Source organism: Mus caroli, unplaced genomic scaffold (assembly GCF_978045245.1).
Source record: "Mus caroli unplaced genomic scaffold, Mus_caroli_1 scaffold_12, whole genome shotgun sequence".
NCBI classification, from domain to species: domain Eukaryota; kingdom Metazoa; phylum Chordata; class Mammalia; order Rodentia; family Muridae; genus Mus; species Mus caroli.
The window spans coordinates 26,946,137-26,973,710 of NW_028227267.1; the positions used below are offsets into that span (position 1 = coordinate 26,946,137).

The 27,574-nt window shown below is 45.7% G+C and overlaps 1 protein-coding gene across 1 annotated transcript; it reads right to left on the bottom strand.

Annotated features, from left to right (window-relative positions):
• Nucleotides 1–84: 84 nt before the first annotated feature.
• On the bottom strand, nt 85–26,972 carry LOC110309776 (anthrax toxin receptor-like). Its single transcript, XM_021182513.1, has 17 exons — nt 26,642–26,972; nt 15,495–15,566; nt 14,282–14,353; nt 12,365–12,446; nt 12,248–12,281; nt 11,367–11,446; nt 11,212–11,280; nt 10,864–10,941; nt 10,711–10,771; nt 8,562–8,666; nt 7,028–7,097; nt 6,421–6,499; nt 4,949–5,173; nt 4,442–4,480; nt 3,362–3,487; nt 1,945–2,022; nt 85–338 (listed from the first exon to the last, which is right to left on the bottom strand). The coding sequence occupies exons 1-17, from the start codon at nt 26,881–26,883 to the stop codon at nt 135–137; spliced, it is 1,716 nt and encodes a 571-aa protein (XP_021038172.1). The 5' UTR covers nt 26,884–26,972; the 3' UTR covers nt 85–134.
• Nucleotides 26,973–27,574: the final 602 nt, after the last annotated feature.

A 27,574-nucleotide genomic window follows, 5' to 3' on the forward strand; every position in this document is an offset into this window, starting at 1 on the left:
ATCTCATGACATATTTGCTAATGAGCAGCAACAAGTTCCAATCTATTATTCCATTTATTAAAATCCTAACCCCAATGTACAAAATATAGCAGCAAAGACTTCTTAGTCTTCGCTTTGTGCCCCTGAGATGTCCACTATGTAGGAGGGAGTGACTGTGGAACTCTGGGAGCCCAAGGATGAAGAGCAAGCTGCCGTAAGTTGGAGGAATACCTGGAGTGGTTAGCTGAGAGACGGTGGCACTGAGAGCAGGAAGCTAAAGGCAGATGCTCTCGTCCAGCAGGCAGACTGGCCATGGGGATGCAGGGTTCCTTCAGGAGTGCCCAATTGGTAAACCACCCCTACAGGAAAGAGGAGAAAGAGCAATGAGATACCACTGTGACCAGACTCTGATGCTGCAGTTTCTTGGCTGGGTGGTAGGGGAACACTAAAACATCACAGTGCAAGCTTGGGTGGCCCTTCTTCTCCCACTCCCCACTCCCCACACCCGGGTCCTACCCTCCCTCATGTACTCTCCTTCCAGATGTGGTGCAGGTAACAGAAGTCTAAGGGGTGTGGAGACCTGGAAGGTCTGCAAGTTTTGACGTTGAGAAAAATTGTCTCTTGTGGCTTAGCCAACAGAAAGGATTTCTGTGAATGCAACTGAGGATTTGGGGTGGGGAGACATGCTAGAGACAGGAGAAAAGCATATACAAACCCCAGCAGGAGATAATGCCAGGGATGATAGACCTGGGGCTCCTGGAAGGCTCTGCCTCGCTGGCTTTGAAGGTAAAGAAAGAGCCAGGTACTATGGACGGCTGAGACTGCGGTTCTAGAGGTCAGAAAGGGTGAGAAAATAAACTCTTCCCACGACCTCAGCAAGTCTGCCTTCCTGAAAACAACTTGGTCTTAGCTCACTGATGTCATTGGATCCTTTAGTGTGCAAAGTCTCTGACATGTACAGGGGGCTATGCATGCTCTGGGACAGGAAGCAGGGGTGACTATCAGCAGGTAAATTGGACCACAGCCATTCAAAGGGAAGGATGCTGTTCTCTCAAGGAGCAATGCAAGGAGTGTTTTGTGTCAAGACAAAAGAAGCTAGGGAGTGGGGAAACAAGTGGTTCTCAGTAGACTTGCCTCTCAACCCAGAGGTCTCGACTTCACTCTGTGCCCCACCCTCACTCCGCACACAGCAGCCTGGAAGCCTTGAGCCACACAGACTCAATTCACTCCACACTTGCCTATATGAATGCCCCTCTGCTAGCTTCTTGTGCCCAGATAACCAACCATTTGCAGCATCTTTATTGGGCCTTTTATGAAAGCCTTCTATGTCGCTCACTCCAAGCCAGATGAGAGGGGCTGATTCTAAACCTCTCCCTGGTCTGCTGCTATCAATGTAAAGAGGTCCGCAAAATCAAATGCAGCTAAGTAACCCGATCTCCATTTGCCCTCTACATAAGGAGTTTGCTAAAGGATGCAGGATGCTTAGCTATGAAGTCACGTGTCCCGTGGTAGCCATGTGAGTGAGGTCTAGCAAGCGGAATGCAGACAAGAATTTGGGAGGGGTAGTGTTTTTCAAAAGGCCCCCCTTTCATCCTTCTTCCCTCTTCCCCTTGGAGCAGAAGCAGACACTTTGTAAGGTTGGAAATAATTCATAAGTCTGGTAGATTAAAAAATTGTTAGACTTCCCTGTGGCTGCCAGGCTGGAGATGTTACAAGACACTATTTAGACAATAACTTCTTAGAGTCACTAAGTTTTCTCGAGCCACTTTCAAAATAAGGCTTCCCTCATGATTTCCTTCTCTTTGGTATTCTTGATGTATTTTATAACACAGATTGGAGGCAGTGGTGGTTTGAATAGAAATGGGCACCATAATCCCAGAGGGAATAGCACTATTAGAAGGTGTGCCCTTGTTGGAGTAGGTGTGGTTTTGTTGGAGGAAGTATGTCACTGGAGGTCCCACTCACCTGGCCACCATACTGAGGCCATCTCAATGGCAACTGGGGGCAGCATAGGGGATTGAAGTTGCACACAGTCACATTGCCCTGAAGAGTAGAAACATGATCATGTAGAAGAATCAGGGCATGGACTCTGCCCCCCAAAAGCACAAGGTCCTCGTCTCCTAGGACTCTGTGCCCAAAGAATTCTGAGAAAGAGCCCCAGTGGGCTCCTGAAAAAGGATCTTACAACTTTGGCTGCCTGGGATTGTCACTGTGGGAGCCAGGTTCAGATTTAGACAGAATCTGTCGAGGGAGAGAAGCCAGTATCTGGCTTTGGAGAAGTTTAGAGGCTGGAGTCGTGTGTGATGGCAAGCAGAGGTCTTTAGGGGAGCCATGGTGTGGGCTCAGACCTAGAGAGGGCCCTTGGGGACAAAGAAGGCCTGCACTGAGGGCCACACAGGAGAGGCAGGTAAGCAGCCCATCTAACTCAGTGGCAGGTTACACAGACTAAGGCAGAAAGCAGAGAGGACAGAAGAACCTTAGCTCTAGGGGATGGGAAGACCCCAACCTCAGCTCCAAAGTTCACACTCAGTGGGCCTGGTGCAGTAAGAAGGGCCAAGCTAGGATGCCAGCAGTACAGCCCAGCTAGTATGCCAGGCTTGTCTTATGGCCGGTGGTCTCTTTCCCTAGAGAATCTATGTTAACTGTTCTTCATGCCATAGGCAGGACTGGGTTTCAGCTGGCCCGAGAGGCTGCAGAGGAACTGAAAGCTTCCAGAAGGAAGCAGGGTCCATCACAGAGGCAAGACCAAGGAGAAACAGGGCAAAGCCAGGTAGACAGAGCCCTGGCTGCTGGCAAGCCTCTCCCTCCTTTAAGCCTGAACTCCTAGGTGAAAGAAGGAGACTTGGACTGCCTGCCCACCAGAGGTCAACTCTATAGGAATTTTGTGGTGCCTGTTAGGGTCTCCATGCCAACCCTCTCCTTCCTGTAACTTTTTGCCCCGTCTTGGCAGTAGAACCACTGAGCCAGCTCTTTTCTGTCTTCCCAAAGATCTTGGAGCTGGCTGGTTAGGGGCACTGGATTTTGTCCATTTTTCATGGTAGAGAAAAGTGTTTGGAGACTGGTCTTTCTCTCTTTTAATTGTCCCTAGATTTGTAAACCTCTTTGTCATTCAGTATATATTGATTTACCCACCCACATCAGAAACATTGTCGAGGGCTAAGAAGATGGCCCTGGGATACCAGGGACTGGCCAGATAAGGCAGTTGTCACTGTCCCACAACCTAGATGCTGTGGGGACCCTCCTGCATGCTCTCCTTCCCTAGGATAAGGGCGAGTCTACATGTGGTTGTTCTCAGACACAGCAGATTCACAGCCTGGTCCTTGGAGTTGAACCCTCCCACACCCAGGCAGTCTGAAGTCATAGCCCTGAGGAGTCCTCGCACCTTCATGTCTCGGCTCACATACAGGCCACGACAGGTACAACAGCAGATGATCAAGATGGGGGGTGGGTTTACAGGTCTGGTGGGTACCGGGGGAGACACCGGAGGAGGTTGTTTCTTCTCTCTGGGCTGAAAGGAGAGAAAACCCTGTCTGGTCCTTGTCTGTGCCCTGTACAGCACTTGGCACTGTGAGGCCCCAGCTGTTATTTGAGGGGTAGGGGTAAATGAAAGGATGCATCACATACCAAGGGGAGGTTTTCCACAGGAAGAAAAGAAAAGAGCCCCCTCCCAGTTTTCAGATATGGAACTTCACAAAGTACTAACAGCCTCCCTCTGAGCCCTTGGCTCTCCTGCGTCAGCCTTGCTGGCAGAAGTCTGGCCTGGTTGTTGTCCAGTGGGCCAGCACTAGCAGGTAACAGTCCCTTCCATCTGTCTCTGCATAGGTGTCCTCACCCAGGTCACTCTGCAACCAGCACAGTCCAACCAAGGCAGGGAGGCTGCTCCTATCTGAGGCCAAACCCAGGCTCCACCTGGGTTCCCAGCCTTTCTACAACTTCTAGTCCTTACCTGATGAGAGCTGCAGATGCTGACCCACCTTGTCCCTATGTTTCCTTAGGGACATCCCTCACTGCCCAGGGTCATCTGGGACTCTTTCACCCTTCTTATTCCTCAGGTCCCTAGGCTGATCCCAGCCAAACCCTTCTACCCTTCCAGGAGACAGGGTTGAAGACAGAACTAAAGACCTCCAACATAGGAATGGGGACCGGGGTTTAACAGGGAAATCTGTTCTCGGCAGCTCAGCTTCAACCTCAGCATCAGAGTCCTCTGAGGTCTCCTAAAAACTACAGCATCCATAGAAACAGCTGCTTACGCTGATCCCCAGGGTACGGATCGTGCTGCTAAGGGAGGAGTTCCTAAAAATTGGGTAGGACCTTGTCTGTGACTGATGTCACTGTGAGCCCCTTTCTTGACCCTTGAGCTCCTCTGCCCTTCTTCCTTCCTGAGTGCAGGTCTTCTGACGCCTCTCTTGATGGTCATTGTCCTTAGCCATGTGACAGTGTCAGCATCCGAAGCATGACTTACCTGTGGTTGGGGCTTAGGTGGGGGCAGCTCCTTTACAGGCTGGAGGGTAAAACAGACAAAAGAAGCTGGTGTGTGTAGGATGGGCTCTGCCTTAGCTCTGCTGACAGGGGACCCTAGTCTGGAGCAGAGATGCACATATCCGTGATCTATGTGTTTGTCCATGCCTGTGCTGATCTACTCCGCCTGATCTAATGGAGCCCCCATCCTTCTCTGCAGGTAGGGAGTACTGGGCAGGTGAAGGTGCTGATGCAGGTGAATCTCAGCAGCTGAAGCACTGTATACTTTGCCCTAGTCTCACCTGCCTCAGAGCCCACGCCCCTTCCTTTCCCAGGCCCATTCTCCCTGACCTCCAAGCTAGTCTCTGCTTTCTCCAGTGCCTGCTTCTCTGAATAGAGATGGGACCCGGCAGTTCTTTGTGCTTGGTTGTCACGATGCTTCCTTGTGTCCATGCCTCTTAGATGGACAGCACGTTCCTGGGCCCCAGGCTGAGCAGGCAGGGGCACTCACCGGAACACAGCATAGCTGCCAGAAACAACCGATCAGCAACAGCAGCAGCAGCAGGGCCAGGAGGACAGGGGCAAAAATGAATTTATCGATGCTTGGCTTTGGTTCCTTTGTGGTGGTTTCGGTGGTAGGCGTAGTAGATGGAGTTGTGGTGGTAGTTGTAGTTGTTGTGGTTCTCCTAGTGGTTGTGGTACTGCCATATCTAACTGTAGTTAGTGGACTTTTGCCCTATGAGAAGGAAAGGTTATATGCCACCATCTCCCAAAACTGGGGCCCCCATAAAGAACTGCCAGGTCCCATTCCCACAGACACTGAAGGCCCTCCTAGATGTCTGCCATTTGGCTTCCCATCTCTCCTCTCCCCTTATTCCTGGCTTCTCCAGACTGAGAGAACACCAGGAGATCCCACCTCTGGCCCTGCTCCAAGACTTTGGCCAAGGTAAGGATGGCCCAGGATCCTCCACGGTCTGAGGATTGTGGCCTTCACCGTGGCTTCAGTTCACACGGCACTGAGCTATTGGTGACCAAACCTCTGGGAGAGGGTGCAAACCTACAAAGTGCAGGACCAGACTAAGATCTCTCTCCCCCCGCCTCCCAGTGCCATTACCTTTCTTCCTCTGAGCCCCATCTTGTGACTTATGCAGTGCCTCCTCCTTTCATGGACACTTGGTCAGTAAGCTCAGAGCTCACAATCCTGGCTCGGGCTCAGGCCTCAGAATTCAGGGTGGGGACTGCTCTCCCAGCTGTCTCTTAGAGTGGCTGCAGCCTACCCAACCCTACTGAGGCAGTGGCTTGCTCAGAGCAAGGGCTGAAGAAATAACAGACATAAAGCACCAGGGACCCAGCAACTGCTCGACTGCAAACAGAGAGCACTTGGGAAATTCCAGTGATATCACTGCTGAGAGTGGAAGCCAGGGCTCCTCTGCATAGTGCTTATGTCTGGGAATGTAATAGGTGGAGTGTCTAATGGGTAGAAACCCGAGTCCATTCTCCCAGCTCATGTGTGGATATAAGGGAGGAGCCAGGCAAATCCAGGGATGCCACTCAACCCTTTGGAGTTCTTATAAGCTGAGAGAAACTTTCTTTTACCGGACACACTCTCCTGTCACGTTGTACTGGGCTCACCAAACAAGCCCAAAACAAAGGGCTCAGAGTATTTGGGGGCCACATTAGTGGCTGGGGCTCCAATTCTTATCACCTGCACCCTGACTGCAATAGTGACACTTCTGTATTTTGGGACTGGGGACACCAATGTGGAAGGTCCATTTGCCCTAGACATCATGGACAGGCCCTTGCAGACAGCTTGGTACATGCGTCACTGACCCTTCTGGAAACTGGGTTGGATCATTGAAGTTACAAGTGTGTACAAGTCGCCCTTGTGGTCTGCATAGGGCCCCTCTGCTCTTTGACCTCCCAGCTAGACCTGCACAACCCGAGGATCTGCACAGATGGGGTCACAGCCCCATGGGTACTCACACATGTCCTACTGGCAACGTATAAATGGTTATGCAGAAAGTTTTTTCCATTGTCCAGGCTGAGTTGAATATGGATCGCTCTAACACAGAGACAGACACTGAGAAACAGCCTGGTGACAAGGACCTTGGGCTTGACTCAAGGGATAACCCCAGTTCTTCTCACACTTAATACTAAAATTCAGGCACTCTGAAATAGTGGAGAGTGAATCTGTGGGTAACGAGAGCTCATTGCCAAGGAACTAGGAATGAACCTCTGCAATGACCGTGAAGGGCTGCAGATTAGACCATGAGAGGCACATACATCATAGCCTTTGAGACAATGAGCTAAGGCATTGGGGAGGTGTGCATAGTGTCACCATGCTGACTTGCACCAGAGAGATGGTTAGAGATCTGGTCCTCAGCCCCATCTTCTCCTGAATCTTGCCCTCAGTAAAGCCCGGATGCTGGGCACCACTAAGCAAGGACCGAGTCAAATAGGAGGGTACAGGAACCCACCCACAGGCAGATTGGTGCTCTACAGCAGAGGGGACATCTTACATCCCACACACTATACTGTTAAACTCTGACCACTGGTCTCTACCCTTAAGGCCTCCAAAAGGGCTACTTACCTTCCCGCAGAATCTACAATTGGTCCAGGACAAGTAACAGTCGTCTTGGTTATATTGATGGGGGGGGAATCTGGAAGAAAATGGCCAAACTACAAATGGATGTGACTCTGTTGGCTTCTACCAGCAGAGCTGATAGTCTGAGCGATAAGCAGCAATCTCCTCCATACCCTCTTCAATCCAAAGACTACTGCTGAGCCCCAACTCTGCTCAGAGTCCCAGAACCTAAGAGCACCCTGGTGCCCAGCAAGAGCCCCTGAACCTCAGGGCTCACCTACTGGGGCTGAGATCACCGTTCTAATCTTAAAACCTAAGAGCACATGTGAGTGTGCATACACACACACACACACACATACGGGCATACACACGGGCAAACACATACATATATACACAAAGAGAGACATGCACACACATGTGTGAGCACACACACATGGGTTGAGAAGACTGCTTTTAGGAGAAAATATGTGGCATTTGTGTCTTTCTGGTTCTAGCTAATTTTGCTTAATATTGTGATCTATTATCCATTCTCCTGAAAAATGACATTAGTTCATTTTTATGTTTCAGACAGGGAAAGAGGACAAAAGGAGTTTAAATAAGTGAAAAGATAATTAGAGGAGTGGAAAAGAAAGTTAGGGACAATGGAGAAAAAATAACATCAGATTACTAAAAAGGAGAAAGAAAAAAAAAAAAAACAGGAAAAATCCCCCAAAATGAGAAGACTTGAAATCAAAATTACATAAATGTAAGGAGGAAAATAAAATTTAAATCATGAAAAATGTAGGCCATGAGGTTTAAAATAAAACAATGAAGTTAAAATATTACTAACATCACAAAAAATAGAGAGAGAAGCCGGGCGTGGTGGCGCACGCCTTTAATCCCAGCACTTGGGAGGCAGAGGCAGGCGGATTTCTGAGTTCGAGGCCAGCCTGGTCTACAGAGTGAGTTCCAGGACAGCCAGGGCTACACAGAGAAGCCCTGTCTCGAAAAACCAAAAAAAACAAACAAACAAAAAAACAAAAAAAAAAAAGAGAGAGAGAGAGAGAGAAACAAAAACAAAATAAAAAAGACTGTCTACAATGCTGAGACAAAAAGCTATAGGCCACTGGGGAATGCTGGGAGACATGCTCCGCCCCCGTGGGGAGCTCCCTAAGTGATTATCCAGTACAAAAGTACTCAGCCCTGAAGTCATGTACATGCTACACTGGACGGGTTCAGCAGATGTACCCATATACATGTAACAATAACAAAGAAGAGGCTGGGAATTTGAGAGGAAATTATTTAAATGAAATGATTTTAAATTAAGAATAAATTAAAATGTTGTTCAGTAATTAAAATATATATAATTAGATGAATGTAGGGCAGAGACTAAAACTAAAACCAGAATACTGGTAAAAAGTGCCCATGAAGGAGGCGGCATCCCCTTAGCTCAGCCAGGTCTCTCTTTATCATTTGAACACACTACTTCTAACCACAGTGTCCAGTAGGGCAGTTGGTAAGGACAGGGAGACTTGGTTGAGAGAACAGAAACCTTGCTTACCTATTATAGTCTTTTTTGCGCCACCAAAATAGAACCTGCAGATAACGTCTTCTTTACGCCTGGCAAAGTCAAAGCCGTATCCTTCAAGTACCACTGGGTTTGATTCTGTGAGGACAACAGTGAACCCCTGAGGAGAGCTATGCACATCAGTCCTTCTGATCTAACTTTTTGAGACTCTCCATTGGCTAAAATGGCTTGCAACAAGGGAGAGTCTGTGTGTGAACCAACAACCATATTGGTTCCCACCTGCTGACAAGCTCCTCCTACAGCAGTGGGGATGCTCTGCAGCATTGATAGCAGTGTGCAGGAGAGACAGTGTAGGTGGCTAGCTGGCTTTTCCCACAGGAACCACATAGAATTTCCTCAGCTCTTGCCCCTGCACGACCACCCCTGGGCCAGATCCAGCTTGTCCCTGTAGCCTGTGCTCTTCAGATGCCCAGGGCTAGTTGACACCAAGGACTTCCCTCCCTCCTCAAACTCCCTAGAACACAGGTTGACTCCATACTAGGCGTAGGACAACAGCCTCTTCTGCCTCGTTTGGGGTGCCGCCTCCTGCCTGGGCTTCCCTCCAAATAAGAGGCACCTTGTATGTGGCAGGTTTGTATAAGGTAGCCAACAGTTTAACAAGTTTGTGGTTGAACAGATGCTTAGATGCTTAGAGGCGCATGTCTCATCGTAAACAACTCATGTTTCCATCTGCAGTTTGTTACAGATACCCAGACACCAAGGCCTCTTTGTCCACTGCGATAATCAGAAACACACAGCCGTCAGGAAGGCTGCAAGACAGGGTTCCGTTACCCAGAAACAGAAGAAAGCTTGTAAGAAATGAAGGCTTCTTCCCTTCGCTCCTCCACATAGCAGTCTCCTCTCTCTCACACAGAGGGCAGCATAGAGCCAGGAAGCAGAAGAGAATGTCAGGATTGGATTCTGTCTTTAGCACCTACAGCTGCAGCTGTCCATATTCTATGCATTGTCTCTAATTTCACTGACAGCCTGTGTATGCCATTTCTATCCATCAGAGGATACATTATAGACCTTCTGACACACAGCACTTTGACCTGGGCTGAGTTCAAAGAGTTCAGAGTTCAGAACATGGATCACAGAGTTCAGATATGATCATGGTCCTGCCTGCCCAAGCCTAGAGCAGCAGAGCTCCATGAGAGAACAAAAATGTCAGGATCCAACTGTCTAGGCTGAAGGACACAGAACAGCACAGACCTCCCTGTCCTGCCTTCTTTTGCAGCTCACGCATGGCAGCTATGAGGAGACCAAGCCTGAGTGCCCCATGGTCCTGACTAGAGAGGCAGTTCTCTTCCAAGACCATACACTGCATGCTGCACACTGACAGGGGACACTGGAATGCACAGACATTGTCCTTGTCAGCAGAAGTCCTTGGGGTCAGGCATCTACCCATTCGGTGCAGAGTTGAAGTGAACATGTCTGTCTTTGTAGACATTTTGCAATCACAGACATCCCTGGGTGTCTCCAGTGACATAGAGGTTATCCTCTGTTCCCAGTACTTTCTCTTCATCCCTCAACATGATTATCACACTGGTGTCCTCATTTTGTGAATGTTGAATATTTGCCTTTTCTGGAAGGATCTGAGCTTCCCTGGATGATTGGTCTATCTGGGTTTCCTCCAGAGTTTTGCATCCTCTTCCTAGCTTAACAATTACATGTTTGTTATGAGATAAGCAGTACTTTTATACATATTGCTACATACATGTCATACATTATATACATACATGCTATCACAGCATGTACTTTCCAAATGTACATTATATTATACCCAAATTTTAGTCACCTCATGCCTGCGCATCTTCCCCCCCAACACACACACATACACATATCACAGTTACCCATATTCCAACATTTATACAGTCTATGTACACATAATATAGCCAAAATACTTATCATGTATCATATGAATAACACAATATATATAGACACATTATATAATAACAACATAAAAACATCTACACATAGAATATATACCCATATAAGCCACATGCACACAAAACTTTACACACCACCCAGAAGCTGAATCGCATGCATACTCATTGTATGCAAATCACCTGAATAATCAACACAGGCATGCACACACAACACATTTATCTGCCTAAAACATAATGATCCCTGAAACTCTTACCTCTTATACATATAATGCGTGTAATTGCAGTTTTAAGGGATGGACAGGCCTTGGACGATAACTGGAATAGAGAGAGCGGTAAACAAGGCCAGGAGAGTTAGCTTCAGGAATCCTGTGAGGTGTCCTGGCCCTGCCTCGGCCCTTTTCACTCACTGGTATAATGAGGTCACTCAGTTCTTCAGGTTTCTTGTTTGTAAATGCATATTCCTGACTGCCTGCAAGTCCTATTATCTAAAAGAGAGAAGGCATAACTTGAGCGTGCAGCCAGGAGCCATTTGATTTTGCCCATGGCTCAGACATTGGCTTCTGCTCGTAGCCTAGACTTTTGGAAACAAGAAGCTCTCTCCTCATCCTACCTGGGGGAAGAGTCTCAGTCATGTTTGCCTTACTGCTGCAGTGGCCCCCTATTGCTCACCTCCCCAGGGTAGGTGAGATGACTACCTCTGGGAGGGTGTTCTTCAACTAGGACTCAGAGGAATACATGGTCACCTGGACTATTACCTGATTCCTCTCAGACTGGCCAGTACCCACACCACAAACGTATCCTCCCATTCTTCGAGTATCATTAGTCTGAGAGAGAATGATAGAGAGAGAAAGAGATACAGATGAACCGCATACTGCATGGAAGAGATGCAGCTGAAGACGGCAGGGCTCACCTCTGCCAGCGAATACCCATAGGCCTGATTATCCAGAGGGCCATGGAGCAAGAAGATGACCATGCTAGGGTGCTGGGCACCTGCAAGAGAGCAAGAGTGACTTGGTACTTGAGGTTTCAGGAAGTCCAGAAGAACCTCTGAAATCCCCACTGGCTATCTGACTCAGCACTACCCAATGCAGGCCCAGTTGTCTCAACTGCTTAGCCACTTGGGTCAGGAGCCCAGACACAGAACCCACCATAAGGGATCCCCATAGTGAGAAGGGATTTTATTCACTATCTATTCTACAGGAGGTAGGGGTTCAGGAGCAGCCTACGAAGGTAGATTTGTCTGTTCCCGTGGAGAACCCCAGTCACCTATAAGCCTATCGCTGAGCAACTAGAGCATCAGGAAAAAACCCTCCTGCTGACCAGTAAGGCAGGCAGAAGCTGGGGCTAACTCTGGACACAGCCCTAAAGGTGTCCTGTAGGTAACAGCGGACCCAGTACATCAGGACTATGGATCAGAAGGTGTTAGGCAAGGGACTCCACAAAAGAGAAGAAAGAATTGAAAGGGGGAAGATCTGGCAGCCATCAAGTCCTGGTTTCCATGCATGGGTCACAGTACTTCCCCTCTTTCTGTGCACAAGTCCATCTGTAGGTCAAAGATGCTCAGCATGACCAAGACCCACACATAGCCAGCCATATGGGGCTTCTTACCCTTCTCAGAAGCATCACAAACACAGCACTGTGTTCACAGGGACCTTCAGGCTCAGAGAAGGGACCACCAGACCCTTTTTAGCAACTGATAAGAATTAGAAGAGCCCTGCGGATCTGCACACAGGCTTTCCAGGGAAGCCTGACTCTGTGGAGACCCACCCAACTAAAGTGCAGGCAGCTCACCTCTTCTGTTGCCCCTTATTATCTGCTTATTTGCCTGTAAGGAAACAAAGAGAAACGGGGGACATTATGAGATGACCCCACAGTGCTCATTCCACAAATGGTTCTAGCCCTCTGTACCTTCCACAATCCTTGGTAAATGAGTTCATGTCCTGCAGTTATGCTATACTTCATTCTTTCAATACCCTTGAGGATTTCTTCTCTGAAAATAAAATAAAGTAAAATAAAATATGATTATGAAGACTATGGACAGTGATGATACATGGCTGGATATTAGAGTACATGAATATTCTAACATATGGTTGTCAGAGTATGTGAAGCTGAGGTGAAGTCAGTTCTATGGATCCCCTAGGATGTTGGTAATGACTTGTCTACTCCTAGGTTAAAGAGGGTACCTGGCAAGAGGTCATATTACCCTTTCTGCCCTGGGACTTTCTTAGCCTTAGACTCCCTAAGCACAAAGGTAGCTTGAGATGGTGAAGTGGGGTGCAGGAGGACAGGAGAAGTTCTTAGTCACCATCTAAGCCAAGGACTCTCGTGGGTACCCACATTCCTAACTGGAACCTTCTGCCAAGGTTACCCTCCTTCTGATCAGCCTTTTACTCAGTGAGTAGTGCTGAAGGGGGATGTTTCCCTCTGCTTGAGCCACTGACCTGTCACAGACCCCTGGCCTAACTCCCTGTCTGCTAAAGACAGCACACTGTCTGCTTAAATGGGAGCCCATCTGTGGATTCCACAAACTCCCGACAGGGAAGTCTTAAACCTGGGAGTCATGCTCTGAGGGCTGTTCATGAGGCAACTGTGTTGCTCCCTAGGCAAGAGGCAACATGGCCTGTCAGGTGCTGCTAAAAACAACACACTGAGGTGAGCACGGTTGGGTCTGATAGCTGGTCTTGGGTAGGAAGTGGGATATTAGGATAATCTGTACAGACACAGCAAGATGACTCACAACTGACTCTAAAGTGGATTCCTGTTGGGGTCAAAGAAAGCTTACCATGAGCTGCAATCTGAGGGCATTGGGCCTGGCCCAGCCCAGCCTAGGGAGTGTGAGGGAACACCCATTATAACCAGTGGAGTCAAATCACAGCCTGCCAAACCCAGCCCAGTCCCCACCCATCTGCCTGGCCCCTATGCCTCTCTAGGCTTTCCAACCAGAATCTTTCCCATAGATGTTACCTCTGTTGCATCACACCCATCAGGTCCCTGAACAAGTCAGATTTTCCCTGGACTCCTAGAGCCAGAGCTCCTGTTCCTTTTCCCAGTTGAACCACACAGCTGTCATCCCCACAGGCCTGGGATATGTTCTCTTTCACACACTGTTCCTTGCTTTTCTCCTAGGCCCTAGACCTCTGCACATCCCTAATCCTTAATGTCTGTGCCTTTCTCTCTTGTCTTCTCACTCTCTATGAATTTCCAGGCCAGGCACCCAAAGCTCTTCCTCCCAGATAGTCAGAAGCTCCCAATATCCTTTCTCTGATACTCTAGGGACAAATGGGTCACCTCCCTCTATGGATACCTGCTCCACTTATCTGCCTATAGTATAAAGGCCAGCCTTGGAGTCAGTGCTCTTTTCCAGATGCCCTTTTCCCAGAGGGGGCCTCAGCTGCTTTTCCCTGGACCCCAGAACCTCCTGGTTCCCAGCAATCTTCCTGTCCAATGACCTAAACAGAGGATGATCTAGTTCAATAGGCTTCACACAAGCCATGGTTGTGTAAGAGATCCACATCCGCTCCACCACCCTCCTCAGTCTCATGTGTGGTCATAGCCAGGTCCCAGAGAAGATTCAAAAGTGGTAGAAGGAAGGCAGACAAGCAAGAAGGTAGAAATCTTCTGGAATCACAAGGTTATGAGTTCCAGTGGAGTGGGAAGTCAAGAGTTTAAAGACTTGGTAAGCTGTGCTATATATACAGTATACAGGCATGTGGCAACCAGCCACTGTGGACTCCTGAGGGAGCCCTCATGGAGGTCTCTGCAAGCCCTCAGTTCCATGAAAGCCTGGAACACCGGACCTGAGTTAGCTCTCATATGCACACTTACCTGTCTCCAGTGATGGGCAAGATGACGTTGCCCTTACAGGAGTAGGTGATGATAGACACTCGCAGATCCGGGCTGGGAGGAAACAGGTGTTTGAGAAGCCATAGCCACCACCACAACATGACATCATCCAGATATCCAGGAGGGTACTCAAACAAGATTCTCTTTTCCCTAGTCTCCACCCTTCCACTTTGAGGCCTTAACTAGTAGGCATAGGGACTTGGGATAAGTGTCATGAAAATTTCTGTACCCTATGACAATGTGGCCCCTGGGAAAGAGAAGCAGCCAGTTCAACCCCCTACTCCACCCTTGCTCTTGAACACATACATACCTACATATGCTTACAGTCATATATGCACACATGCACTCACACTTACACACACACTGAGCAAGCAAGAAAACTCCTCCATAAGAGCCTCCCTCTTCATCTCTTGTCTACTGCAAATTTCTCAGCAGCTCAGCTCAGCTCTGAGGAGTTGTTGTTCCTCTAGCCTCCCCTTCTCCCCATTCACTGCTCTTTCCCACAGGACCCTCGAAAACCCATGCAGTATCCCACACTGAGCTCACCAGTAACCCATCTCTAGTTCCAAACTCAGCTAGGTCTTAATCTTGATCTGGTTCCTCTAATCTCCCCAAAACTTCCATGCCCTGCCCTCATAGCTCACATTGGAAAATTTAAGACCCTTGGCCCTAAAACCTTGTCCCCAAGCTGACTGGCCCTCCCCTGAGTTACACTCACTTACTAGAGTCAGAGAACACCCATTTTCTTGAAGGCCCTAATGGCTGTGCGGTACCTAGCCTTTCTTTACTGAAGTTATCTCATTTGCACATTCCACTGGAAACTCCCCTGACCCCATCCTTTCTTTCCTGCATCCTTCCGAGGCTTGCTGCTTGTCCTTTTCTTTTGACCCCACGCACTCTGTAACTGTTAGTTCTTAGTTACCGGTCTCCCTACCCTCCAGGCCTTCAAGCCTGGGGGCTCCTAGAAGATGGATTCTGTCTGTACTACACCTAGTTCCCAGGCAGGAGCAACCAATGCTGCAGACATCTCCATGGAACAGGTATGCTGTGTCCTCTCTCCTGCTCAGCACACCAGCCTGAGTCTGTGTTCCCTCTATAAGGAACTCTTGCGCCTACCAAATCCAAGAAATATCTCCTCTTTGTGACAGGACATGGCCCCCTCCATCACAAAGGAGCCTGCAGTATCAAGTCGTACTTTGATAACCTCGTCACCAAGTCCAGCACAAACTTGGGAATGTGTGGCCAGCCGTACAGCATGTGAGCAGACCTGAAGACAAAGGAGATATCCATCAGTAGATATGGGGTTCCAGTAGACCTGCCCACTTTCTACCTTCCCAGCCTTCCATCAGCTTCCTTCACACGCCCCTCTGCATCAATAGTGCTGACCATACTAGAACAGTATGAGAGGTAACTTTCTTCATGGTCAGCAGTGGGGCGAGAAACAGGCCCATTTGCTGAAAATGAACAGATCCCATAAAAAGACATTCAGAAGCTCATTAGGGACCAAGGTAGGGACTATGTAGTCTTGAAATAGGGAAGGATCTCATTTGAAAAAGCCTGAGTGCTTATATGTAGCCTCTCTGGGATCTCCACTTGCCCTTGGTTTTCCATTTCCAGCCCCACGTCTCACTTAATATTACTGTTATAAGAAGTCCTTGGGACCTATAATCCAGACCCAGAAAATGACTCAAGCCTGAGCCATATTATCTTTCTTGTACTCTTGAGTTTTTAAACATCCAATTGGCCCCAACATATGTGGATCCTTTTTCATACCTGTGTGCTCCCTGCATTCATTTATCATGACATTCACCCATTTCCAAATTCCCTCACATATCCTAGCATCCACAAAAGAGGCATTTTCTCTGAGAGATGGGCCTTAGCTGTAGTTGGTGAGCTCAAAGGCTATTTTGGACTATCACCTTCTGACTAGCCTACAGAAGTCAGCCATCTTGAGCCAAGAAGGGTTCCTCCAGCAGATGCTGCTAAAAGAGGACAAAAGAAGGCCCAGCCACTTCTGTCATGACATCGTATCTCCCAATCCACATATGAGCTGTGGGATCTTCCAGCTTTGACTCTCAAATTCTTGATCCCATGTTTCCCCCCCTCTCAGTAGCCCCTGGAGTGAAAGCAAGCAGGGGAAGAAAGTTGGAAACTTCCAACTCATAAAGCAGGATCCATATCTGATCCATATCCCAGAAATAATGACCTTTGCAATCTCACACACCTTTGTTGGTCTTCACATCAAGGAAGAGACAAGAAGCACTTCAGGTGTGGAGGGGGAGGGGGGTTGATTAGCAGTTATCTATACTTTCCGAAATCTGAATGATGGTACAAAGGGAATTTGAAGCCGGCATATCCTCTGGGTTTTGTTGTCTCATGTTCTCAGGAGACAGGTCCTAATGTTTACCTTCAGTGGTGAGCACTGTGCCCATGAATGTGACCTTCCTGGAGGTCATGCTTTTATGTGTAATTGTCATTGAGTCAGTCACTTTTCTTGCTGCTGTGACAAAATATCTGGCAAAAAAAAAAATAATAACTTATAGAAAGAAAAGTGTATTTTGGCTCGCAGCCTGAGAGTTCTGTATAACAGAGGGCAAGTCACAGAAGCAGGGACTTAGACCTATTGCATACATAATCAAATAGAAAAGAGATGGAAGCAGAGGCCAGCTTGCTGTCCAGCCTGAGACTCTAGTCCATGGAATGATGTTGGTGGGTCTTCCCACCTCAGTTAACCCAGCATAGAAACTCTCTCATATATGTGTCCAGAAATGTGCTCCTAAGCAACTCTAGATCCTGTCAAGCTGAAAATGTTAACCATCATAAGTCCACCCCTTGTCACCAAAACACATTACTCTTAACCTGTAACTTCAACCCCTACCCCTTTCCTTGCCAATTCATGGCTATCCCAGAATGCAAAATGTGTTCAGTCTAACTTCAAAACTCCTATAGGTTTTTAATAGTTCCAACACTACTCAAAAGTACAGGTGTGTAATCTTTTCAGAGGCTAAGGCAATGAACTCCAATAACATTCAAAAGCAAATCACATGTTTCTAACATGCACAGAGTATGTAAGGATTTGCTCTTGCATAAAGGAGGAATGGGGACACAAGAAAAAAAATCAGACTAAAGCAAGCTAAAACCAAGCAGGGCAAGCATCTTTTTCAGCTTCTGGGGTCTTAGAGTCTTGGAATCATCTCCCCTGGGTATTCATGCCCTACTAGCTCTGCCCACTGTAACACACATTGCCTCTCTTTGGAGTCTAATCCATGTCTGCAGCTTTTCTCAGCATATGCCCCTTGGTTTGGGCATTACCAGCATCCTAGGGTCTTCACTGAAACATAGACTTTGTCTCCTCAGCTTCGTGTACTCTGATCTAGCCACATACTATCTGGACTCCATGGCTTTCTAGAACCAGGCAGCCATGGCCCCGTGATCCTACTCCCCAAATCTTGTATCTTTTGTGCCTACAAAATGGTACTACACAAATGATGCAACCAAGTTCTGTTGCTTGGGATGAAAGCTTGCTCCTTTAGACCATAGCTCCATCAGTCTTTGTGTGCTGGTCCTAGGTTAGCACTCTACTAAGTGGTTGTTTTCCTGCAGGGAGCTACTTCAGTGGCAATGTCAGTCCAGACTCTCTCTTTTTGATGAATTGGTATTTCCAGAGGACCAGGTTTTGCTGCATAGGGTCTTGCCCTTGGGCATCCTTCCTATTGTTTCAGTACAGAGCAGAAGGTTTTTAATTAAAGATGCTGGTATTTACAATGATTGCTTTCTCAGCACTCATCTTGTGTGCAACTTTGTACTTTCTCCTTTCTCCACAAGCCACATTCCTTTTTTATATCTTGTTGCTTGTTTGTTTGTTTTCTGTCTCTCATTGGAGACCTGGGTAAGAGCATCAAGCAGGGTGATACAGCCCACATGCTACTCTATCTTATCTTAAAAATCTTGAAATTTCTTCCACCAAACAAATTAGTCCTTTCCTTTTTTTTTTTTTTTAAACAGGGTCTCGTGTATCCTAGGCTGTCATACAGCTGAGAATGACCTCAAAAGTGTAATCTTACCCCTATTTCCTACCTGTTGGCATTGTAGGTATGACCACTGTAGTAGTTATTCCTGGTTGTCAACTTGACTATATTTGGAATGAACTACAATCCAGAATTGGAAGGCTCACCAGTGACCCTTATCTGGAGGCTTGAAGATAGAAGTTTCTGATCTGGATCTTGGTATGGAGATCTTGAGCCATAGTGGCTATGGATTCCAGAAGATTAGATCTCCGAGTTCAAGGTCATCTGGGATTAAAGGTGTGGTGGAACACAACTTTAATCTGGGCTACACCTTTCATCTGGAATTAAAGGTGTGGCGGAACACACCTTTAATCTGGGCTACACCTTCTGCTGGAGACAACATAAGGACATTAGAAGAAGGTAGTCTTGCTCCTTCACCTGCTTGCTGTGTGAGACTGAGTAACTGCTAGATCCTTGGACTTCCATTCACAGCTGCGACTGAACCATTGTTGGGAATTGGGCTGCAGACTGTAAGTCATCAATAAATTCCTTTACTATCTAGAGACTATCCATAAGTTCTGTAACTCTAGAGAACCCTGACTAATACAACCACCAAGCCAAGTTCATGCAGTTCTGGGCAAGTCAAGAACTCTACTGAGTGAGCTACATTCCCAGTTCAGCTAAACAATTTTTCTCACTCAAATACTCAGAACAAGCACAATGCAACCATATTCCTTTCCAGAATGTCATGAGCGACATCTAGCCAGATTGCAGAGTCCTCATCCCTTTCTGAAAGCTAAGGAGCAAAGCATTCACTTTCCTGTATTCAGATCAGCATCCCAGTCTTCCCAACAGCCACTGGAATGACCCATGATGCTATCTGCTTACAGAATTGTAGGGATTGTCTGGCCTAAATTTCCAAATTCTTTCACATTTTGATTGCACATCAGTTCTAAAACGCTTTAAAAAAAAAAAAAAAACATATGGTCTAAAACTGCACCCCCTCTTCTGGCCCACAACTACAGCTACTTTTCCAGAGACCACAGCAGTACTAGAGACCCCAGGAAAGACACCAACCACTGCCCCCAACACCTAACATTCCTTAAAGCCTACTCAACAACCCCAAACTGCATGTTCATACACACACACACACATACAACGCACACACACACACAACACACACACACACATACACTATCACCATCAACATCAAAGTATCAGGAATTAACAAACATTGGTCATTAATATTTCTCAACATCAATGGATTCAACTCCCCAATAAAAAGACATAGGCAAACAGAATGGAAGAGAAAGTAGTATCCATTATTCAACTGCATACAAGAAATAAATCACCACAACAAAAATAGACATTACCTCAGAATAAATGACTGGAAAAAGATTTTCTGAACGAAGAAGCAAACTTCTAATAATTAACCAAATAAATCTTTCAACCAAAATTAATGAAAAGAGATAGGGAAGGAGATTTGATACTCATCAAAGGGAAAATCAACTAAGATAATTTCACAATTCTGAACATCTATTCCCCAAATGTAAGGGCACTCACATTTTTAGAAGAAATCTTACTAAAGTTTAAATCAAACATTGAACCCCATACATTAATAGTGGAAGACTTCAACACCCCACTCTCACAAATAGACAGATCATTGAGACAGAAACTAAACAAAGAAATAATGAAACTAGCCAACATTGTGAATCAAATGAACCTAACAGACATCTACAGAACCTTCCAGGTTGGATAGGGGAAGAGAGTAGGCAGGAGAGAGATAGGGGATTTTTGGATGGGCATAATGAGAGGACAAGATGTAGCTTTCACCCAAACCCAAAGGAATATATTATTCTTTCAGCATTTTATGGAACCTTCTCCAAAATTGACCACATACTCAATCACAAAGTAAGTCTCAATAGATACAAGAAAATTGAAATACTCCCCCTGTATACATTATAAGACTACTATAGAATAAAGCTGGACTTCACCAACAACAGAAACAACAGAAAGCCTACAAACTCATAAAAACTGAATAACTCTCTACTGAATGACCACTGGGTCAAAGAAGAAATAAAGGAATTAAAGACTTTCTAGAATTCAATAAAAATGAATACACAGTGTAACCAAACATATGGAACACAGTGAAAGCTGCACTAAGAGGAAAAACTACATAACACTAAGTGCCTTCATAAAGATATTAGAGAGATCTCATACTAGCAACTTAGCACATCTGAAAGCTCTAGAACAAAAAAGAAGCAAACACACCAAAGAGGAATAGGTGGCAGGAAATAACCAAACTCAGGGATGAAATCCATAAAATGGAAACAAAGAGAACAATACAAGAATCAATGGAACAAAGAGTTGGTTCTTTGAGAAAACCAACCAGATAAACAAACCCTTAGCTAGAGGCAGAGAGAGAATATTCAAATTAACAAAATCAAAAATGAAAAGGGGAACATAACAACAGAAACCAAGGAAATTCAAGGAATCATTAAGTCTTACTTCAAAAACCTGTACTCTACAAAATTGGAAAATCTAAAAGAAATGGACAATTTTCCCTGTAGATACCACTTACCAAAGTTGAATCATGATCACATAAACAATTTAAATAGACCTATAACCCCTAAGGAAATAGCAGTCATTAAAAGTCTTCCCGCCCCCTAAAAAAGTCCAGGGACAGTTGATTTTAGTGCAGAATTCTACCAGACTTTCAAGGAAAAACTAATATCCATACTCCTCAAATTATTCCACAAAATAGAGACAGAAGAAACATTGTCAAATTAATTTTATGAGGCCACAGTCCCTGATACCCAACCACAAAAAGACTCAACAAAATAAAGAGAATTACAGACCAATTTTTCTCATGAACACTGATGCAAAACTACTCAACAAAACACTCACAAACTGAATCTAATAAAACACATCAAAAAGATCATCCACCATCATCAAGTGTAAGGTAGAAAATTTAAGTTTGACCCCCTAGACCAAGTTGGAGCCAAGAAAGAAAAGTAGTTGGTCCCTGAAGCAGCCTGTTCCGAGAACTGGCTGACCACAGAACAGCTAATTACACAAACCCGTTCAGTGACCTTGTTCCAGGACCTGGCTGACCACAAAAGTTAGACTAAAATCTTAAGAACAATTTTGAGAAGCAGGGAGTTTCCACTTGTGATTTTTAGTGCCCCCTTATGATTTTTCACTAATATTCTCAGTATTTTCCAATAACGCCCTCCCTACCCACTTGGGTTGTAGTTTTTTCCTTTAATTACCCCCTTTCCCAGCTACTCAGGGTCCACAGTCCTCTACCCCTGCGTGATGTACTACTGTGGGCCCCAGAATGCGCTTGGAATAAAAAGTCCTCTTGCAGTTTGCATCAAGGCCGTTTCTTGTGAGTGATTTGGGGTGTAGCCTCTCCTGAGTCAGAATGTGGGGGAGTCTTCACTTTGTGGGTCTTTCACAAGTAGGCTTAATCCCAGAGATGCAGGGATGGCTCAACATATGAAAATCTGGTAATCATCATCATCATAATATATGTATGTATGTATGTATGTATGTATGTATGTATGTATGTGTATATATACATATACATATACATATACACATACACATACACATACATATATATATATATATATATATATATATATATATATACACATACATATATACTGAAAGAAAAAAATATCATCTCATTAGATTCTGAAAAGCCCTTTGACAAAATCTACCTCCCTTTCATGTTAAAAGTCTGGGAGAGATCAGGGATGCAAGGCTGATATAAACTGGAAAAGAATAAGTCGAAGTATCCCTATTTAAAGATGATATGATAGCATACATAAGTTACCCCAAAATTTCTACCAAGGAACTCCTACAACTGACAAACACCTTCAGTGAAGTGGTGTTGTGGATGGCCCTGGTGTTGTTTGTATTTTGATGTTAATTCTGCTTTCCCAGGAGGGGTTGTCTAGAATGAGGAATGAGTCACATACTCAGATGACTTCTTTTGAACCATCCCCTAATGAATAAAGGAGCCAATCACTGGGCAAGTAGATGGGACTTCTGGGTTGGATAGGGGAAAAGAGTAGGCAGGAGAGAGATGGGGGCTTTTTGGATGGGGATAATGAGGACAAGGTGTAGCTACTAGTGTTCCCCAATTTCAATGGCAGATCTGCCAGGATTCGCCACCAGAGGCTTTAATTTTAGGCTTTAGATTTAATATGGCTTACAAAATTAGGATTCTAGTTGTTGTGCCCATCGTTGAGTTACCATTGTTTCTGAACTAAGTTTGTGTGGTGTTTTCCTTCACTCAGCGGCTCGACTGGGTTCAAGAGAGAAAGGTACAGAGGCAAAGCGTGGTTTTGCCTGATGTGCACTACAAAAGGCCTTGGAGGTTTTGAAGCATGGAGCTGGCATGGTAGCAACCTGCCAATGGGAACTTAGCGAACTGGGTGGAGAGATTTTTGGAGCTCTGAATCCGAGAGTCCCCACAAGATACGAACAGGTTGGCCGTTGCCCGCCAGTGCATGGTCAGCCTGCCCTCTGGGGCAAGCTAGGTATTGGGTGGGATTATGCCACTTTTTAAGTATTTCCTGCAACAAAAATAGCTACAAAAATAACTCCAAAGAAATCAACAACCCTCCTACATACAAATGATAAATGGCAGAGAACGAAATCAGGGGAACCACACCCTTTATAAGCCACAAATAGTATACAATATCTTGGTGTAACTCTAACCAAACAAGTGAAAGACATATATTAGAACTTCAAGGCTTTGAAGGAAGAAATCAGAAAAGATATCAGAAGATGGAAAGATCTTGCATGCTCATGAATTGGTAGGATTAACATAGTAAAAATGGCCATCTTACTGAAAATAACCTGCAGATTCAACATAATTTCCATCAAAATTCCAACACAATTCTTTATAGACCTTGAAAAAAACAATACTCGACTTCATATGGAAAAACAAAACACCCAGGATACCTGAAACTATCCTGTACAATAAAAGAACTTGTGGAGGTATCACCATTCCTGATTTCAAGCTGTATTACAGAGCAATCGTGATTAAAAACAAAAACAAAAACATGGCATTGGCCTAAAAACGGGTTGTTCAATGGAATCAAAGACTCAGAAGTAAATCCACACATCTATGGACACTTGATTTTTGACAAAGAAGCCAAAATTATACAATGAAAAAATAAAGTATCTTCAACAAACTGGATGTCTGCATGTAAAAGGATGTAAATAGTTCCATATCTATCATCCTGCAAAAACCCAAGTCCAAGTAGCTCAAAGACCTCAACATAAAGCCAAATACACTAAATCTGATAGAAGACAAAGTAGAGAGTAGCTTGAATGAATTGGCACAGGAGACAACTTCTTGAAGAGAACACCAACATCTCAGGAACTAAGATCAACAGTTAACAAACAGGACTTCTTGAAACTGAAAACCTTCTGTAAGGCAAAGGACACTGTCAATAGAACAAAACCGCAGGCTATAGAATGGGAAAGTATTTTCACCAACTGCACATTTGATGGAGGGATGATATCCAAAATACATAAAGAACTCAAGAAACTAGATATTAACAAACCAAATAATCTAATTTAAAATGGGAGAATAAACAGAGAACTTTCAATTGAAGAATTCCGAATGGTTGAGAAGCACTTACAGAAATGTTCAACATCCTTAGTCATCAAGGAAATACAAATCAAAACAACTCTGAGATCCCATCTTATACCCTGTCAGAATAACTAAAATGAAAACCACAAAAATTCCAGCTCATGGTGATGAGGATGTGGACCAAGGGGAACACTCCCCCTTTGCTGGTGGGAGTGTAAACTTGTACAGCTTTTTAGAAATCAATATGGCAGTTTCTCAGAAAATTGGGAATAGATCTACCCCACGATCCAGCTCTACCACTCTGTACCCAAAAGAAGTTCCATGATCCCACAAGGACACTTGCTCAACTATGCTCAAAAAAGCTGTATTCATAAAGCCAGCAACCGGAAAAAAACCAAGATGTCCCTCAACCAAAGAATGGATAAAGAAAATCTGTTGCACTACACAATGGAGCATTATGGTTGAAAACATGATCTCATGAAATTTTTCCTTCAAATGGGTAGAACTATAAAAGATAATCCTGAGTGAGGTGACCCAAACCCACAAAGACAAATGTTTTAGGTACTCACTTATAAGTAGATATTAGCCATAAAGGATAACCATGTTACAATCTACAGATCTAGAGAAGCTAAGTAACAAAGGGGACTCAAGGGGGACAACATGAATGTCACTGTGAAGAGAATATGGATCCAGAGTGGATGGGGAGAGAGATCTGGAGGCAGGGTGGGGATGGGAACAACAGAGCAAAGATAAAGCTCCAAAGGGAAGAGCCAGCTTTTACAGTATTCTAACCAAATATGGGTGAATCTGTAACTTTCTCCAAATCCTATGTCCTGCTCATTGCTATTGTATACCCCATCTCAACTGTTTAGTAACTAAGCTTTGATTCTGAAAATAACACAGACTAAAGTGACAGACAGCTCCTTTTCCCTAACAGGAGGTGACAAGGCTTTCTGTTTTTGTCCTTCCATAAAGTGTGCCTTCCCACAAATATTCACAGAGACCCAGAATATCCACCCTACTCTCAAACTCAAAGTTTTCAATTTGAGATTATATTGAAGGAGGATCTGGATTCCAGAACTCAAGACAAAATGAGGGTTAAGGACAAAGGGAAGAAAGACCACAGGGGCCTAGAGTTTCCAAAACATTGCCCCATCTGTGGCATTCTTAAATTCTTAGGGCTGATTCTTAAATGGAACGTGGTCACCAGGCATGTGAAGGTGTCTTTGGTGCTAAAATCTGAGGCCAAAACATTACAGTGATATAACCATGATGGAGGGAAGGGGGTGAGACAATCTTTCAGGAAAAGCAGCAAGCTATGAGAAGGATGAATGTTCTTTCCCCCTAGTTATCAGTTGATAGGTGATCTATAAACCTCAAACAGAAACCGAAGGTACTTAGTGTAGTCCTGTTAGTACAAGCAAGGCCATAATATCAATAGAAAAAACTAGTAGACTGCATGTGACTGCCTTGAGGGAGTGGAATCAGCAGTACAGAATTTGACAGGCACCTTGACTTGTGATACTCTTTATACTGTCAAACATTAAAGATGCTCTCAGTCTCTTGTAAACTAGCAGGTCATGCAAGTGAGCATGGCACATTACTAAGTTGCATAATTAATGATATTTCACACCCCCTACCTGTACAGGCCCACAGCCCTTTCCATCCATCACAAAGAAGAGCTTATTCCATCCTCTACCCCACAGTAGGGTGCTAGGGAAGTAGGTGGGACACAATGCAACAGGAAGGCAGATAAAAGGACCACTCTCTGGAAGAGCTGGCTCAAGAGGCTCTCATCCCCACAGCCCTACCAGGGCCCATCCCCCACCTGGTCTTGATACCCAAGGGGGAATACCAACATCAGCAGTGATAACTGTGACAAGATGTACCAAATTTTCAGAGGTTCCTGGACGGAATGGAGAAAAGGTTTCTCTTTGAATAGCTAGGGAGGCTCCCTAAGTTGCTGGCCTGGTTTAGAAGTTAGGGGCTAGATTCATGTCCCTTCACCTACCAGTGTTCAAGAAAAATGAGAGAAATGAGAAGATCCAAGCTTGAAATAATGAACAGAGCAAGTCTAAGAACCCTGGTCTTGTCACCAGCAAATGCCCTGCTCACCTTGCCAACCTAAGAGTGCCCTCCAACAGAGAAGCACCAGGCAGAAGCCCAAGGTGTTTGAAGATGCAAGCAATTGGGGGAGTCCAGACATGACTTCCCCAACCTTCTGCTCTGGTTGAGTGAGCAGAAAGTCTGGCCCTAGCCTACCAGGAAGTGCAGAGAAAGGAGTCCAGGCTATCTCTCCCAGCCCGATCCACAACATCCTCCTCCCCTTAACAGCCAAGAAGGGCCTCAGAACTAGCCCAGGCTACCCAGAGGCACACTGAAGCAAACTCAGCCTGGGGACTGTCTTTGGACCTTCCTGTAGGAAAAAGAAGTTGACTGACTAGAGTAGCCCAGCTGGGCCACTTGGTAACAGTAATCTTTGCAGAGCCCCTTGAGTGGGCTGCACACATGGCTAAAGACTGAGATCCTAACAGTCAATGGACTGGAGGACAATGAAACCCAGATGCAGGCAAGATACTATGGACAAAGCCATCAAGAAGCCCTGTCGTGGCCTCCTTGACTTCAGGAAGTAAGTCAATCCCAGAGGCTGGGTTTTGACCACCATGGCCCCTACAGAGACTGGGCCTTCAGTGTCCCCTATAAGGAAAAGTGACTCACTTATCCAGAACAAAGTAGATGTCAGGAGTAGCCTGGCATGGTTCTTGAGCCGAATTTCTTTGGTGCCACATATGCTTTGGGTTCTGGTCTTCATAGGAGAAAGTTCTGGGGTCCAAACCAAGTCCGTGGTAGTTTTTCCAGTCGTGGTACTGGTACAAGAAGTTCTCTGTCCTAAGCAGTGATGGAAGTAGCATCAGCAGGAAGATCACAGAGTGAGGAACCTGAGGACAGCAGCTCAGCATTTTCTTGGTAGTCTCTGTGTCCCCTCTTAATGTAAGGTCCCAGGCAGGCTGATCACCGACCACCTCTTTCTCTGGTGCTTCTGCCCACACTTAGCAATAGCCCTTGTGTCCTCTGACTAAAGCCCACTGCTACTTTTCACTTAGAGCATAGGCACTGGGGGTGTAGTTAGCTGCTCTGGGGTATCTCACTGCCTGCATAGCCCTTCCCCCAACACCCTGGGGTTATGATGGACAGGAAGGTTGACATGGTGACTTTATGACCTGCCCCTCTGCTCAATGTCCTGCATGCCAGCAGTGCCAAGTGGCAGTTACAGTACCTTTGGTGTCAGATAAGGCCTTCTTGTCCCTTACCTCGCCACTGAATCCAGAATTTTGTTCACTGAGATGGTGTTTCAAAGTGGCCAAGATCACAGGTCACTTTGAAGTATGTAAGGAAATCCAGGTGGGAAATCAGAAGCTATTTGTGGGTTCTGAAGTCAGCCAAGGCAAAGACAAGTCTAGAAGTGGTGGAGATGACAGGTTCCTGCCACCATCTGTGATCAGTCTAGTCATCCACTGCTGTGTGACAAGCCACTCAATCTTGGTAACTTAACCATTTTACTGTATTTGAAGGGTTAGACTCTCAGGAAAGATACAGTAGGAGAGCTTTCAAGATGGGGCTCTTTGGGAAGGCCTGAACAGAGAGGTGGAA

Coding starts and splice junctions, on each gene's coding strand:
- LOC110309776 (XM_021182513.1), bottom strand. CDS start 26,883: ATGCTGAGCTGCTGTCCTCAGGTTCCTCACTCTGTGATCTTCCTGCTG. Junction 7,098..8,561: donor CGCAAAAAAGACTATAATAG/GTAAGCAAGGTT, acceptor ATTTTCTTCCAG/ATTCCCCCCCCATCAATATA. Junction 4,481..4,948: donor GGCAGCTATGCTGTGTTCCG/GTGAGTGCCCCT, acceptor TTTACCCTCCAG/CCTGTAAAGGAGCTGCCCCC.